We start from the raw sequence: 16,955 nt of genomic DNA on the forward strand, positions 1-16,955 counted from the left end.
CCAGTGTTGCTGCAGCTTCTAAGTTGGGAGCCTCAACCAGGCATCCTCCTCCAAGATTGCCACAAGGTGTAACAGTTCAAATGTCCACACAGCCCGCATCTACAGATCCTGCTGATTGGATACAAATATTTTATGCCCTCGAGGAAACCGTGGGTGAAGCCAAAAAGCTTGAAACGCAACTGTGCAGAATAGGGACCCTGACATGAGACATCAACATTAACCTAGGAAAAATGTCAGCTTTCAGGGAAAGACTGGGAGTCTTTACCTGGGCTTCATCTAACCACAGCACACAAAGGAGAAAAGCCCAGAAAGTACAAACAGGCGAGGTAGATACTACAAAGGACCTAATCAGGGCTCAAAAAGCCTACCTCTGTCCTTGGAGTACTTTTCTTTTTTTTTGGGGGGGGGGACATTTCGAGACAGGGTTTCTCTGTGTAGTTTTGGTGCCTGTCCTGGATCTCACTCTGCTGGCCTGGAACTCACAGAGATCCACCTGGCTGGGATTAAAGGCATGCGCCACTGCAGCTCGGCTCTATGCCTACTTCTAACTACCCACCTCTTGTGCAAATATTCCTCTGCCCTGGGACATAAGAGTCTGGGATCTGGTGGCATCGAAACTAAACTCTGTACTCTTAAACATCTTTTCCCAGCCATCCTGAGCTTTCTGTTTCTCTGACCTCCATGTCTAACTCAAAAGGCATGACTCTCTCTCCAGCATGCCTTCTGGAGACCAATGAGATTTCCAGCTTGCCTACAGTTTTTTCCCCTTAAACTCTAATAAAATTGTCCTGAGCTTCCCTTTGAGCCTTAATTTTAAATTCTTTCATTGGCAAGACTCAGTGCCCCCAAAGGAGATCCCAGTTCCTCCAAGTAACACTAAGTAAGACCCATCCTCTCTGCCACAGGGCCCTGCCTCTCCCCAGCTCAGGGTCTATCCAGCTAATCTCTCCTTCAGCAAATACCCCAAACATCCTGGGACACACTATGAGCTGGAGTGAGTTCAAATAACTCACGGGATCAGGCTGGATCAGATAAGGTCTCAAGGCAGGAAGAGGAGGTAGGTTTTAGGATCAAGCCAACTGGGACCTGAAGTTCTTGCTAACTGAATTTTCAGCAGGGGACGGTCTCCCCCACGCCTAGGTTTTCTTACTTGTGAAATCAGACCCCACTTTGGAGTGCTGGCAGGGAATGACTCTGTGTGCTGTCACTAGGCTCTCCAGGTCTGTGACTGATCCCAGCAGCTTGTCAGTTTGAAGAACTTGGCCTGCTTGTCCCGTCTCTCTCCCTGGGTGCCTGACCACCCTGGTTTTATATGTGGACTAGGGGGTCTAATAGGAGTCAGTTTATTCTAAGGCTGAGCAGAAAACCCAGGGCCCCCATCCCAAGGGCCAGTCCAAGGAGAGGCTGCCATATGAGGAAAGCCCAGCCAGGGTGATGAGCCCCAAGTGGTGAAAGAAGGGGAGATGCCAGCCCCCCCACAGTGGAACCCTGAATTCATCTGCACCAGGGCCTCCCCAGGAACAGAAGGGCACAAACAGCCTTCAGGTTAGGCCAGTGTGGGTGACTTAAGTCACAGTGGGAAGAACACTGATTGCTGGTCGACCCTTTATAGGAGGAGCTGGCATTCTGGACCTCTAGGCCTCACCCGTCTTTCTGCCTAGCCTTAACCTAGGTCCTCCACGCCCCCAGGCCCATGTGACTCCAGAGGGATGGCTGTTTTCCACATACACCATGGTGGAGGGTGACCTGACTCCTCTATTCTGTCCAGGACCCTATCCTGGCTCCCACCAGACCCCCCTCTTCTACTGCCACTTCTTCCTGGAACCTTCCAGAACGTCTTCCCCAGCATCCTGAAGTGTCTTAAGCACCTAGCACGGCTTCCCAGCAAGGGGTGCAGCTTTAGGGCAAAGGGCACTGGCTGCTTTCTTTTTTCTCTCAGGTCCCTTTGTCTCACTGTCAGGAGCATCCGGGAGTTGACATATTGGAAACTCTGCTTTCACTTCAGTGCTGGCCAAACATTAGGCCTGACCACTACCCAGGGTACTCTGGTGCCTATCCTCAGGGCACAGAGCCTGAACTAGCTTCCCAGGAGGCTGAAGACTGGGGCTGCAGAATGACAACCTTTAGAGATGTTAGTTCAAATGGAGACCCCGCCTCTGGTTGGGAGTTAATAACCCAGGTGTTTACGGAGCCGTTGTCATGGCATCGTCCCTGATATACTCCTTTGTGTGTAATCCTAACTCCAGGAGAGTTAACTTCATTTCCCAGATGGGGAAACCGAGGCTTCCAGAGCATGTACAGGGAGCTGCCCAGGCTTGCTCACTCCCTGTGAAGTGGGTCGCTGCCGTGCACCACACCCACGTTCTTCCCATCAGCTCCTCCCATCCCTGATGGGAGGAGACACCAGGAGTCAGTCAGTACACAGGATTCCAGCATCCCGGTGCTCAAAGGCAGGTGGCTGTCCTTTGTCACCTCACCCTTCACACCAGGCTTGGCTGTACCGAGGTTGTCTCCAGGCCCTGGTTTTAGACCAACTGCGGTTGCCTTCACTACGGCTGTTGACGGAGGTTTTGCAGTTAGCCTGCTGGGAAGATATTTCGACATACTCCTGAACACACTCCTGTTCTGAGCCTGATGATGACTTCCTCATATGTCACCTTCATGGGCGACATCCCAGCAGCCACCTGGCTGCAGTCAAGGCCACAGAGCCTATCCAAAGCATGAGTCCCAACCAAATAAATCCCTGGGTCCTGACACTGCTGCCCATTCTCTACAAAGGGGTGAGGGGCCTCCAGCAGCGGCTACACGGTACAATAAGGTAACACCCCGGGGTGTTAGCTAGAACCTTGGATACAGTAGGTGCCCTCTAGGTGCCTGTCCTCTCTTCACAGCCACAGCTGCAGCCCTCTCCTTCCTCCCAAGGATGGGGGACAGGACCCACGGCCTTGCACCTGCTCCGCCAGTGCCCTGCCACGAAGCAGCACTGGGGCCTAGGGTTATCTGTCACCCCCATGTGGTGGCAGTCCCACGCCCCCCTCAGAGGTCCCACACCAGCTCTGGTGCTGATGAAGCAGGGCTCCTAACTCAGCCCCGGCTGGGCAGTCCAATCTCAGATCTGACCTGACTCTAAGGAACCTGCTCCCTTGGGTCTCCATGCCTAGGCCAAGTCCCTCCCTTTGCATCAAAATCTAACACAGTTGCTACCTTCCCCCAGAAAATCTCTGGGGAGCCCCGGTGGAAAACTCGGATGTTCCTCCTCTGGCCTGCCAGCTCACCCCTTCCTCAGCCCCGGCTGCCCTGTGTGGCAATTTCCTCTTTTCTTGCCCCACGTCCCCCAGGGCATGGCAAACAACCTTATGAGAGAAAAGTGTGCCGCTCGCTGCGGCTGGCCTGTCACGGGGTGGTGACACTGAATGGAAGGAGATGGCTAAGGTTTTCTGAACACTCGCTAGGGATGCCTACGTGGGGCTGGCCTGCCTCAGGGTGAACACGGTCGGTAAATGTGGAAAACACCAAATCCACCAGTTGAGCCCCTGGATTCTGCTGCTCCCGAAGCAATCACCCTTTCCCCTTTTAGTTTCTTGAACCACGGAAGCCTCTTTTCTGCTTAAGCCTGTTTGGTTTGGGCCTTTTCTCACTTAGAAGCAACAAGGTCCCCATGGCAAGCTGAAGCCCAGAGACATGGTTTGTTAAGAAGGTCATATAACCAATAAAAGAGCAGAGCTGACACCCTGAGTCTGGGTTCTTAACCTGTGGCCTGACCACAGCCCAGCACCCTACTTCGTGTGCCAGCTGGCAGCAGCTTCAATGCCCCACTTGCTGGGCACAGCCTGGACTCACCTTCTGCTTGGCCAGCCCTGCTGCCTCTGTCCCGGAATTTCTGGAGCCACTCTGGCTTGAATTTGGGGCACAGGTTTGTTCACAGCAGCCTGGCCCAGGAGGGACCATGGAGCAGAGGTCATAAAGAGGATCCCTCTACTGGCCTCAGCAGCCTAAAGACCGGCAGGTGCTCTCAAAGGCAGTGTGGGTCCATCAAAAGAAAACCAGTCCTACCATCCCACCGTCCCTTGCCCTGTGCCCCCTGCCTTCTCAGACCCACCACACTGCTGTTTAGTTCAGTTCTGTTTGAGGACTCCATGCCAGAAGAGCAACTAGTTAGATCAAAACTATCACCTTCGTAGTCCCATAGACAAGACAGTGACTTAGCATTCAGTAAGTACCCAATAAATGCTCGACATGTGATCTAATGATTAAATGAATGATGTGCAAGAAACTTTGCCTGCAGTCACAGTCACCAAGTGCCGAGAGGCTCCTGGCCCCACCGGGCTAGCTCACAGATGACAGAGGAGTTGTCCGAGGTCCCTGTGGATACTTGGTTGTCCCAGCACTTAGTCACATCTTTTCTGACCTGTGCTCAGGTCTTTCGGGTTGGATTGACATGGGACTTGGGCACGGGAGCCTGTATCCAGCTTGGGTCCTGGAGTCCCACAAAGGTTATAAGCAAGAATCTGACCACCCAGCATCTCTGGGGGTTATTAGGAGGCTCTTGCTGGCCAAGCTCAGATGGGAGCTCAGCCCTTGGCCTATGGAAAAACAGACCCAATAACGGGGAAGTGATGGAACATTCTCTCCTCCCCTGGCACCAGTGCAGAAGGATACATGGTGAAGAGAAGGCCTAGACTCTCTCCGGGTTTGCACTCCAGCTCCTGAACATCCACTAGCTGAATGATACCAGACAGATGTCCCCACATCTCTGAAGCTGATTTCCCATATAACCGACATTGAAAGCCTCCCTTTCTGGGGTGTCATGAGGATGGAGGGGAGCTAGGAGGGGAACTTCCCTAGGGATGTAGATGAGCCCAGCACCCCTCACTGAAAAATATTTCCCAGGGCACAGTGCTACCCAGGGACAGTCTTCCAAGACCCTCCCAGCCCCAGGGTCGGACAGCCTCAGGTTCTATCCTGGACTCACTCAGAATGAAATAAAGAAATGAAACAGGCAGAACTGTCATTGGTCAGGGGGCTCCTGATGGGGGTGGGGTACAAGGCATCTGGAGGAAATACCCAGGGGCATGGGTGGGACTGCCCCAAGGAAGGATCTTTCCAGCATTGATTTCCCCTAATAGGCAGGAACTCCAGACTGGGCCTGGCTAGGACTCCGTCTGCCCCAGTCTCTAAACTTCATGCTCTGAGAAGTCAAGGGAGGATGGCAGTGGGGACAAAAAGTGCCTCAGGCCACACAGCAGGAGCCCTGAGCCACTGTGTCCTAAGGGACTCAGTTTACTTAGCTGTGGAGTAGGTGTGGACCCTCTCTCAGGTGGCTTACATGCCTGGAGTTGGGCAGGCCAAGGGGCCCTGTGCAGCATCAGGCTCCTGCTGGCCTAAAGTCCCTGAAGAGCTTCCCCAGTAGCTGATGCTGCCCTCTGGCAGTTGTGGGGACGCTCCTGGAGTTCCAGGGCCTGGCCTATGTTGTGTCTCCCAGGCACAGAAAGGCAGTTACCCAAAACAGCTCCTAGAAACAGTGTGAGGCCCCCACAAGAGGTCCCAACTGCTGACCCCATAAGACTGCTGATAGTCACCAGCCCCTCACAGGCGAATGGTACTCACGGTATCACAGGGGAAGACGAGATCTCCCTGGAGCCAGTGACGGGCCTGCCTCCTTGGGCCCTGGGGACGAAGGACCTCAGGCCCTTCCCTACCACGGGACCTCCCCACTACAGCCCTGACGTCTAACTTCCTCCCAGCTCAGCCAGCATCCAGGAAGCCCCGCCCCAGGTGAGGGGGTGAGCACCCTGGGGCCCACACCCACCCTGTACAAGATACTTCCCAGAGGGTTCCTTCAAGGCCCGGCTGGTTCAAACAACCTCGCTGGACAGACAATAAATAATGCAGCTGCTCTCTGGCCAGCCTCCTGTGACCGATCGCGTTTCGGGCCACTTGAGTTTCGGCCAGCCTGCTTTGTTTAGAATGCCAAGCCCCAGCTGGGTTTCTGGCCACATGGGTACCATGGTCCCACTGAGGGCCAGTCTGAGCCTGCCCGACAAAGGCCAAGTAAGGTGGCCACCCTGGAGAAAACGCCCTACTTACTTTGAAACCAGCTCAGGACTAAGTGGGATCCAGGGGTGTCATTTTGACAAGGTAGGGTAGTCCTCATCTCCTGGGGTCTGGAGGGTTTCTCTGAGGCCTCCATGAATCAGAGACCCCACCCCATATAAGGCCACCACTGGAGAGTCCTCTCCATTGTCCCAGCTGGCAGTGCCCGCCTCCTTGAGGCCACATGCAGGCCCTGCATCCTGGGAGCTTTTCACCCCACACTGCAAACCCCATATTCCCACTCCAGGGGGAACGCAGCTATGCCTGTCTGAATTCTCACTGTGGTCGTCCCTTGAGTGACAGGGTCCCTTGGTCCCTTGAGTGACAGGGTCTCCTAGGTAGACAGTGGCCATCATCTCTTGGTTGCCATGAGCCTCCCTCCTTGCAGTGGTCTCATTTCTTCATGGAAGTGGAGTGACTGTCTAGAAACTTCATGTCTCTCTGCCCCCCAAACATGCATGTCCTCCTCAGGCGCTGGCCCTGCCCACTTCCTTCCTCACTCCTGCTTGACAGCCTGGCGGCCTCCAACTACAGATGTAATACGTAATCTGAGTCTAACGGCAAACAGACAGGTGGCTCCTGCCTCGGCGCCACTGTACCTTCCCTCTGCCCAGAGGTCTTCTCCAGCTCGCTCTCTTGGTCAACATCCATTCAAGGCTACCTGATCAGACCACTTTGTTTTTTCCACTTTATTTTGTAGAAGCCATCTCATTCGGGGGCATTCCTGAGCCATGCAATTCACCCAGTTAAAGTGAGCCCAAGGATGCTTCAGAATCTTCATGCCTGTCACCACACCCAAGTTCAGACTGGTCTTTGCTTTCAAAACAAGCCTATACCTGTTTCCCTATGCCTCTCCACGGCCAGGGCAGCTCCCACTCTGTTCTCTGTCCTTGTAGACATGTCTGTTCTGGAACCATCTATGAAAAGAGTCAGACAGCATGGGGCCTTCATGATGGGCCTCTTTCATTTGGCATATCTTTCCAGGGTCAGCTGGGCTGTATCTGGGGTTGAGGTTTTACTCCCTCTATGGCCGATGGCGTTTTCACTGCATGGGCGTGCCACACCTTGGGCCCATTTATCCTGACAGAAGTTCTAAAGAGAACTTCTGTTCTGGCTGGCTGGCTTGTCACTGTCGCCCTCCACTCTGCCTGGTGACCCCTCGCTGATGACATCTTTACCTGTCTGTCTCCTGTCTCTCCCAGCTGTCTGCTCCTTGAGGCCTGGATGTTCTACCTTGCTCACTGCTGCACTCAAGCACCTGGCATGCCCTGAGCTGGCACACAGCAGGCACTCAGCAAACGCTCTGCGTCCGTCCTGATGGTGCTCCCCCATGTGGTGGGGCTGCTTCTGGCCTGCTCACCTGTCAGCTCTCCGAGATTCAGTGCTACCTAGTATGGATCACCAAGATGAGCCTTGGGCAGAAAGGAAAAACGGAGGCCTCAGGCCCCAGGGGCCACTCTGCAGAGTGAACGGCGACCCTCTCAGAGCAATGTTGGCTGCTGCCTGTGAGAATCTCCCCTGCGGTTCTGGTCTGGCACCGTGCTGACCCAGAGGGGACGGCACTTGTGCACTGAGATTCAGCAGGGCCTAGCTTGGAGCACAGCCCTACAAACCAGGGAGTTCCAAGCCAGCATGGGTTACGCAGTAAATCTATGTCTCAAAACTGAAGACACAGTAGAGGAGTAGAGAGCAGAGCATTTTAGTAGGGGGACCCGCAGGGCTGAGCCCAGGTGGGAATGGAGAGTACCACGGGAGCAGTACCCAGAGGAAAGACAGGAGGAGGTGGCTCCACTCTGCCTCTGGTCTTCTCCCCTGACTCACACTCAGCTCAAGTCCTGCTCAAGGGCACTAGACTGCCTAGGCTGTGTCCAGGAAGGGCAGAGCCAGGGGAATCCTGGCCACTGTGGGCTCATCAGGGTGGGGGAGCAGGTAGGTCGGGGACCCATAGTGCAGAGCCAACCAACCAGCAAAGAGAAGGAAGGGGCAGAGCAGCAAGGCGGGAGGAAGCTCCAAGCGGGAAGGAGGTCGCCCTTGTCATGGGTGCCCAGGCAGGCACAGCACAGGATGGGAAGAGCACAGGCTCAGAGCCTCCCATGGGGGGCACCAGATGGCTGATTGTCCAGAAAGCTCCTGGGATGCTTTCAGGGCCTGGATGCCATCTGCTCCCAGCCCTCCTGCCCAGAGGCAGCTGTAGCAGAAGGGGAGAAGGGCCTACAAGGCTCAGGGTGGGGCTACTCCTCTGAGCCCACCATAACCAGCACTGTGTGTCCAGGGGCAACCTGGTCTAGGAGATGTGACTACCTCTTGGGCTCGCAAGGGACAAACTCATCTTTCTTGGCCAAATATACCAACACGTGACAGTGATTCTCGAGCCTGGGGGAGACGGGCCGAGGATTCAGTCTGATGGGAGACAGGGCAAGGATAAAGTCTTTGGGGAACAGGCTGGGGGTCCTAGTTTGCTTCTGTTGTGATACATCCTGACCAAAAAAAGCAACATGGGGGATGAAAGGGTTTATCTGGGTTACACTTCCACGTCACAGTCCATCAAATGAGGGAAGTCCATGCAGGAACCTGGAGGCAGGAACCTGGAGGCAGGAACCTGGAGGCAGGAACTAAAGCAGAGACCATGGAGGAACATTGCCACTGGCTTGCTCTCACCAGCTTGCTCAGTCATCTTCCTTATACAGCTCAGGCCCACCTCCCTAGGGGTGGCATCAACCACAGCAGGCTGGGCCCTCCTGTACCAATTATCAGTTAGGAAAATGTCCCACAGACATGGGCACAGGCCAGTTTGATCTGGGGTAAATTTTCAGCTGAGGTTCCCTCTTCCCAGGTGACTCTAGATTTACGTCAAGTTGACGGCTAAAGCTAACTATAACACTGAAGACATAGTCCGACGGGAGACACACTGAGGATATGGCATACAGGAGACAGGGTGGGAACACAACCTGATGGGGAGAAGGTCAGGTGAGGTATAGGATAGAGGTAACCCACAGAGAGAGGAGGGTTGAGCGTTTGCTGAAGGCCACTTACAGTATTAATGTCACTGGATGAAGCTCATTGGTAAAGCGACTAGGGGGCATGGTTATCAAAAAACAAACCAAATAAACAACAACAAAAAACACCACCAACAACAAAACACACACACACACACACACACACACACACACACACACACACACAAACCCCCCCCCCAAAAAAAAAAACCCAAAACCCAACAGCTGACAAGTGACAGCTACAGGTGTCTCCTCACTAGGGCCAGCTTGCAGGCATCCTGTCGCTCGCTCCCTTCCCAAAGTCTCCAAAGTGATTTTCACAAGCCTAAGCCAAGTTTCTAACTTGAGTGGGCCCCTCCTGAGTCTCTGCTCCCTTCTCTTCCTCTCTGCCCAGTGCTTCAGCCCCCACTGAAACTCAAGGAAAGGAGGGGAGACGAAGGGGGGGGGTGTCACACCTATGTGCTCCACTGGCACTGTTCACTAGAGTTCACAGCTAATCATGTCCTGGAATCTGGCTCAGTTTGCTCCTCTCCCTGGATGTGGGAACAGCCTAGCAAAGTCCAGCAACAGACAAAGATACATCTTCCAAGTGCCTGGGCACTGGACCCAGATGGCCCTGCACTAGGAGCCAATAAGAACCAGCATGGCCCTCACAAAGACCTCGTCTTGGAACCTTGGATCCCCTTGGCAGAGAGCCAGGGCCGGCAGCAGCGAGAGCTCTATGTTCACCTCACGCTTTTCCAGATGTGAGTGGGACCCAGCCAGGGGTGACAGGCTCATGCCGAGGGGAATCTGAAGACGCAAGTGGAAAAGTATGTGCTGTCCCATCACAACCCTCCAATTTGTTCCTCAGCAGCTGCCAGCTCTGCCCCGCCACAGATTTGCGGATTTGGGTCTCCCCTGGCAGTCTGGGGTTGAGAATGCCCCAGAGCCTGCTTGGGCTGGCTCCCCTCATAGCTGGCTCTGGGGAGTGGCCTCAGCTTTCTGGGGATGGGAGGCGGGAGTCTGGAAAGAATACACTACTCATGAACAACAACCCCTCCCCCCCATCTAACCTCCTCAGCTAACACACAGGACACACGGTACCTATGGGTGCTAAGTATAGGACTGGGCAAACCCAGTGCTGATCAAAGTGCCACATCTACCCCAAGGTGCTCTTTCTTCACCAAAGAGGAAGTGACACCCATCAGCGCAAACTACCAGTGGCCACAAGCACTTCCCACAGGAAGTTCTACAACGTTCCCATTCTATGGGTGAGAAAACTGAGGCACAGACCGACCACTTGTATCACCAGCTAAGTGCAAGACACAGGGCCCTCTCCATGCTGGCCCACTACATTCTCCAACAGTGCCTGAGGCTCCTCCAGTGAGCCTAGAAACCCTAGGGAAGAATGAAGCAGGAAAACCGAGTGCAGCTGTGACCAAAACATCAGGTACTCACTCAATGGGGCCCTGCCTCAGCCCTGCCTGGCCTCTGAACTACCCACCCAAGGAGGTCCATCGTGGACCAAGGCAGAAGGTGGCCAGTGACTCACTCCAGGGCTGGACTCTGCTTCTCTGTTCCCACAACCAGTTGGCATCCCTGTCCAAGCAGAATGCCTCTCGCTGTTGGCCTGGAAACTCTAAATCTGTCTGGGCCCGAGGCCCACCACCATCCAGGGCTCTGGACAGGCTTGCCTTGCAGCAGAGCAACCGTGGCTACTGTACATGTGCTTCCTATTAGAGTGGGAGTGAACTGTGCAGCTGCATGTCCCCTTTCCCCTGGGCGTCCAGGGAGCTCAGCAGGGTTTAGCTCAGCAGAAACCCAGGCTCCCGAATACCTCTGTTCTGTTCCTTGTCGTTGCTATCATCAGCACAGCATCTTGTTCTGAATTATGCTGTTTTTTTGCTACTAGTATTTCTTATATGGTAGCACAAATATTTTGTGGAGCAAAGAGGAAGGCAGGAGGGTAGGAAAGAAGGGAACGAGGAAATAGAAGAGAGGGAAGAGGGAAAACAGGGGGAAAGGAGGAGGAGGAGATAGGGGAAGGAAGGGGGGGATTTTGTGTAGCTGATACACCAGACAGTGAGCCTGGAAAGAGAAAGGGCTCTTGACTCCTTTATCCTTTAGACAACATTCTCTTTCAGTAAAATGCACACTAGTAGGAAGTAAAACACCAAGGCGTATCCCCATGGGGTAGCACTTCTAGGTCCTCTTACATTCAAGTTACAGACCCTATGGTCCCAGCCTCAGAGGAGAAAGCCCAGCCTTGCCTAAGATCCCATGGCTTCCTGCTTCCTGCTCCAGGCAGGTCCTATCAAATGTGGCAGAAGGTGGAGCCAGGCCCAGGTATTCCATCCCCCTGCCCCCTTGCCCAGGGGAACCCCGTCCCTAGGTGGTCTGTCTCTCCAGGGGTTCTTAAAGCCCCCGCTCATTCTAAACAGGGGCACCTTCCCGGCACCTCCTAGAGACCTCTGAAGAAGTAGGGTGACGGATGTAACAGTGCCTGCAGTAATTACCCTTGACACTAGCTGGTGGCTACTGGCACGTGGGGGCTGGGTCACATTTAATCCTCACATGAATCCTAAAAACCTCTTCGGACAAGATGCTTCACCAGAGAGGCTGAGTCAGTGCACACACAGGTCTGAGGGGGCAGCCTGGCACCTGATTCTGGACATCGCTCCCTGCCGTGAGGGGACTGATGTGGAAGGTTGAGAAACTCACCACACACTGAAGGAGAGAGTACAACAGCCCAGCTCACCCAGGCATGCCAGGCCTGGGGGGCCGGGGGGGCACCCGAGTCCCACTTCAAAGCCAAGTGCCCCCTGTTCACTGCACCTCCAGTGGTCTTCCCCAGGGGGCGGCAGCCAGCACATGCCCTGATGGTTGGTCCACTCTCTTTCCTGCCCCTCTCCTTGCCACTCGACTCCACATTTCTCTGGAGGGTGCCAGGTTCAGCCTCTCCTGTCTTCCATCCCTGCTCCCTCCCAGACCTCCAAACCACACAGGCCCCTCACCTGGCCCTCTAGGGCAAAGCCCCCTCCACACCCTGTCCCTGGTACCTGAGGGTCCTCACGGAGATGCAGTACTTCCACATGAGGCCCCACACGGCACCACCATCACCCTTCATGCCTGGATCAGTGAGGTGCAGCGGCTGGGGGGCCCTTGCCACCGCCCCGGACCCTGGTTCTCCTCCCAGCCAGGGGGTGGCTCTTGTCTTGGGCTCTCAGGTCACTTCCTTCTTCATGACGATGAAAAACAAAAGGTCCAAAGACAGGGAGAGAGAGGGAGGCCCTGACTCCCCCAGGCTACTGCGGGTTCCTGGCGGTGCTATCCTGGACCGGCGCTCCAGACCCTGGCGACTGAGCGTCCCTCACACTCTAGACCCCGCGGGCGGCTTCAGCACAACCTTGCCCCTGCTGCCTGCCAAGAGACAGGAGTGGCAGAGGGCCAGGGGAGCAGTGAGTCACTGGGGCAGGACGGAGGGGGCGTCCACTGTGAGGGAAAGTGGGGGCTCTGGGAGCCCAGAGCCCTGTGCGGCGTCGTCGTCCAGAGGCCAGGGTGGGACTGAAGAGGCAATACTGAGGGAGGGAGGCTGTGGAGGCGAGGGCGGGCCCACATCCTCCACCAGTCCCCAGAGGCCTAAACCCAACACCGCCCCGTGGCTACAGCCCTGCCCGCAGGACTGAGAAGGGTCTGCTCTGCTGCTAGCTCCGGAAGAAGCCTGGATAGAGAGGAAAGAAGGGGGATTGAGCCCGGGTTCCTGGCACTGGATTCTGAACGCCAACAAACCTTCTACAGAGCCAGGGGTGAGGCTGGGCCCCTCCAGGCAGCAAGCAGACCATGGGGGTCTGGGCCCCTGGGGCCTTTACGGACTGGGGCGCAGATGGAGCCCCACCCACCTGACAGCTGCTCAGGGCCTGGCCTAGGGCTGGCAGCTGGGGCTTCCCAGGCAGGGGCCCCTGGGGACAGTGACTCATGTGTTACCACCCACTGGAGGGCTTCTTTCCACCCATAGCCCCCAGGAAGACCCTAGAGGGCAGGGGGCCCAAGGGCCTGCAAATAACTGTCCCATCCAGTGGGCACCAGAGCACCAAGTCACTGGAGGCTCAGGGCAGAGCCATCTAGACGCAGACACTGCTCTGCCTCACTGTCCCTGGGTTCTGGTTTTGGCCTACACAAGTCACAATCCTGCTTTGATTCCAGCCTGATTCCCACAGCAGAGGTCCCATAGCTGCAGACTGTCCACTCTCCAAACTGAGACCAAACTTTTGATCTGAAAATGAGATGGCTCTCAACAAAGGCCTCCCTGGGGGTTCTGGAAGCCAACAAAACAAAACAAAACAAAACCAAAACCAAACGAAACCAAACAAAACAAAACCTCAGAAAACTTCATAAACCATTCTTACAGGCCCTGAATGACATCAGAGCCCATAAGAAGCCCTGCCCAGCCTCTACTGAACACCAGTACAAGGAGGCTTGCTGCCCTTTCAGGCTGCCCACCCTGTATGGAGCCCCTGACCTAAGGAAACTGAGACAGAGCTCATCGGACCAGCCTCTCTCTGCAGCACACAGGGCTTGTTGGGAATGCTCTGAGCTGAGCTTTCTCAGTGCCATGCTGGGTAAAGACAACTCCTTTCACACTTCCTACTGTTCACCTGGGCACCTGTCTCTCCAGTGTACCACCTGTGGGCTCTCGGTTAACATATCCAACACATCTCCTCCTTCCTCCCCTGCTCTCGCTCTCCCTCCCTCCCTTCCATTTATCACCACTCAGCGAGCTTTTCATCTGTTGATTTCCTCTTCTTTCCATGTAAACCTTCATCTACCTCTCTTCTTTCTTCTTCCTTTTCCTTCCTTCTATCATCCATTAATCTATCCATCATCTTCCCACCAATCTATCTTCCATTTACACATCCTCCATCTACCCACCATCCATCTACTCATGCATCCCTTCATTCATGCATTATCCATCTACCTACTCATCATCCTCCCATCCTCCATCCACCAATCATCCTCCCATTCATCCATCATCCATCTACCAACCATCCACTCACCTATCCATCATCCATCCTCTATCCATCCATTTACCCACTCCCTGTCAGTCCATCTACATATGATCCTCCATCTATCCACCATCTATCAATCCATCCATCCATCCTCCATCCATCATCCTCCCATCCATCCATTTATCCATCTTCCATCTACCTATCATCCATCCATCTATCACTCCTGTCCATCCCTCTATCCAGCACCTCCCTCCCTCTCCTTTGCCTGAGGTCAGCCTCTTGTCCCCACACCGCCCAAGATAAAGGGATGTCAACTGCCACAGCAGCTTTCTCTCCCTTCCTGTCAGCACTTTGTGTCTCATGTGGTCCCCAGGCTTCTATCCATTTCTAAGAATCTGTGTTGCCCAGATTGCCCACCAGGATTGACTTTCCTACTTAGTCCCTCAGCTCTAGGACAGATGTTCTGGTCCTAGGCTTACTTAGCACCATGGATACTTGTCACTAGCTGGGGGTACAGATATTTGTTAACTGCACCTTACAGACCTGCTCTGTAGCAGATGCCAGCCAGGGCAGCTACCTGCTAGAGAGGACAGGACGCATTTTGTGCCCCAAAGCTGATCAGACAGAGGTTGCCATTGTCAGGTACCAGAGGTTAGGACCCTGTGGGGGGCTGACATCAACACCCCTAGAGAGCTTGGGCCCCACTGCATCCTTCTTTATACTTTCTTCTCCTCCTTACTATGCGTTCTATGTCTGCCCACTTCCTAGCCAGTAAGCTAGGCCTAGAATTGGCATGGCTTCCCAAGGCGACCACCTCTCCAGTTTCTCTGAAGGCTGCTTTCTTGCCTTAGGGGCTTCAGGAGACTATCTGAAGAGCTAAGAGTGCCTGGAGGATACTCGGGCTGAGACTGAGGACGGAGAGGAATTTATTAAGTCTACCAGAGGGGCCAATCTCACAAGCTGCATCCTATACCTCAGTGGAGGAACCATCTTCCTTCATTCCTGTTTGCTGGAGATGGGCCTCACACATGCTCTGCCAGAGACCTATGGCCACCACGCTTGCCCAGCCTGGGTCAGGAGTTGCTTTTGCATCCACAAGCATCTATCTCGCTGCACTAGGGAGCTGAGTGGGGCAGCAGCTGTCACACGGAGCACCCAACAGCATGATCTGGGGGTGTGCTGGGCTCCCTGACCATTTCCATACCTGCTTCCTTGTACCCTCCAGCCTGGGCGGTTGGTAACCGTTTTCCCTCCTCTCTCTTTCGCAGTGCAGGGAATGGAACCCAGGGACTGTGCACGTTCTACTGGGCTGAACCCCAGCCTGGGCATGTTAGGGATCAGGAAGCCGAGGACACACACTAAGATATCTTGACCATGGATATCACCTCTGCCCTGCAGAGGCTTGTTCCTGGGAACAGGACAGACTCTTTACTCATCTTGGACTTCCTTGTCCATTATCTGAGGTACCATGCCTCTCTGAGACTCAGTTTGCCCACTCCCCACTGAAGTGCTGGAGTAAGAACCTCACCATCCTGCCCACAAGGCAGAGTGGCAATATAGAACTGAGTGACCCTGGGGACGTGAGGTAACCTCTCGCTGTTATGGTCCAGGGCAATGTGGGCTGGGATGGGATGTACTCCATGAGGGTTGGCTGTCATAGAAGACTGAAGATTGAGGGTGGGTGGTGCTCAGGAAGGAATGTTCCCAAGATCCCCAGGGAGGCACAGGGAGTCACAGCACAGCATGGGGTGGGGAAGGAGGGCAGGTCTGCATGGAAACTGCGGAGAGTTGCCCTCACCCTCAACCCTGACTCATATGGCCCGCGGAGTCACCACCACCCAGGCACAGAAAATGTCCCATTTGTTCCCTGAGAGGTGGTCGCCACCAGAAACTGAGCCTGAGGGCAGGCTTCAGCTCAGGGATTATACACCTTGGCAGACAGAAACCATGCCAGGAGGATGGTGGGTGAGCATCCTGCTCCGAGGGTGAGGATAGCAGAGGTGATTTTTAGGTGTAGGCAATAAACCTTCATTTCAATTCACAGGTCTGGTGAGTAATAAGCGAGATAATGAACATCTAAGCTAGTCACTTGCAGTCTCTGCAGCTTCTTACCCTTCAAGACCTAGGGGCCACCTCCCCCAGGAAGCTACCCCTGATTGCTCCAGCTCTAGGGATGCCTGGGGCCTCTTTGGGCCACTTCACAACTGAAAACATTGGACTGGGAGAGTTGAGGGAAGAGTGGGGGGGGGGGGCTATGTGTCAGTTCTTCCTGCCCTAACTTAGCGGGTAGCCCAGAGCAGGGGCCAGTGAGTAACAGCTGAATTCATGGAAGAGCAGTTCTCTCACCTGCTCCCTCTGCCTTTCATTCTGCCAGTGAGGAAACTGAAATCCAGAGAAGGGACGTGACCTGCTGAGCATGGATCCGGGGTGGGGTCTGGAGCCAGGGCCTACTCAGGATCTAGGCTATTTTCCAGCTGTCCCCAGGGGCTGGACAGACAGGAAGTTTGAGGACAATTGCATGATCAGATGGAGTTTTGTCACTGGGAAAGGGCAGGAGCACAGACAGCCATGAGGGAGCCGATCCTGGGCCATGGTCACTCAAGAAACTTGGTAACATAACTTCTACATGGTATCAGGACAGAAACAGAGCCCAGGACCAGCTGGACACAGCAGCAGGTGGAGCCTGGGAGGCAGGGTCTGCCATGAGCCATCAGTGGAAACCCAAGCTAGCCCTTCTGGTCCTCCCCATCTTCAGCATAGGGAAATAAGGCATCCCAAGCAACAGAGGCCCTATCCCAATTCTTCTCTGGCAGGGGTGGAGGCAGAGAGGCTCAGAGAGGTGCTGTGACTTGCCCGAGGTCACACGGCAATGACACTG

General features: G+C 54.7%; 1 protein-coding gene across 17 annotated transcripts in view; it reads right to left on the bottom strand.

Annotated features, from left to right (window-relative positions):
• Nucleotides 1-16,955, bottom strand: part of Iqsec1 (IQ motif and Sec7 domain ArfGEF 1) — a 346,001-nt gene that overhangs the window by 94,403 nt on the left and 234,643 nt on the right. Inside the window, exon 1 of one of the 17 annotated variants that reach the window (XM_006972531.4) lies at nt 12,131-12,630. The exons of 14 other annotated variants lie outside the window; for them this stretch is intronic. In XM_006972531.4, coding sequence (XP_006972593.2) covers nt 12,131-12,198 — 68 coding nt within the window. In that variant the 5' untranslated portion in view covers nt 12,199-12,630. Of the gene's footprint in view, nt 1-5,607; nt 5,816-12,130; nt 12,631-16,955 lie in introns of those variants that run through there. 2 more of the 17 variants (XM_076567342.1, XM_076567340.1) reach the window with 2 other exon arrangements.

The sequence above is a fragment of the Peromyscus maniculatus genome, chromosome 3, assembly GCF_049852395.1.
Source record: "Peromyscus maniculatus bairdii isolate BWxNUB_F1_BW_parent chromosome 3, HU_Pman_BW_mat_3.1, whole genome shotgun sequence".
NCBI classification, from domain to species: domain Eukaryota; kingdom Metazoa; phylum Chordata; class Mammalia; order Rodentia; family Cricetidae; genus Peromyscus; species Peromyscus maniculatus.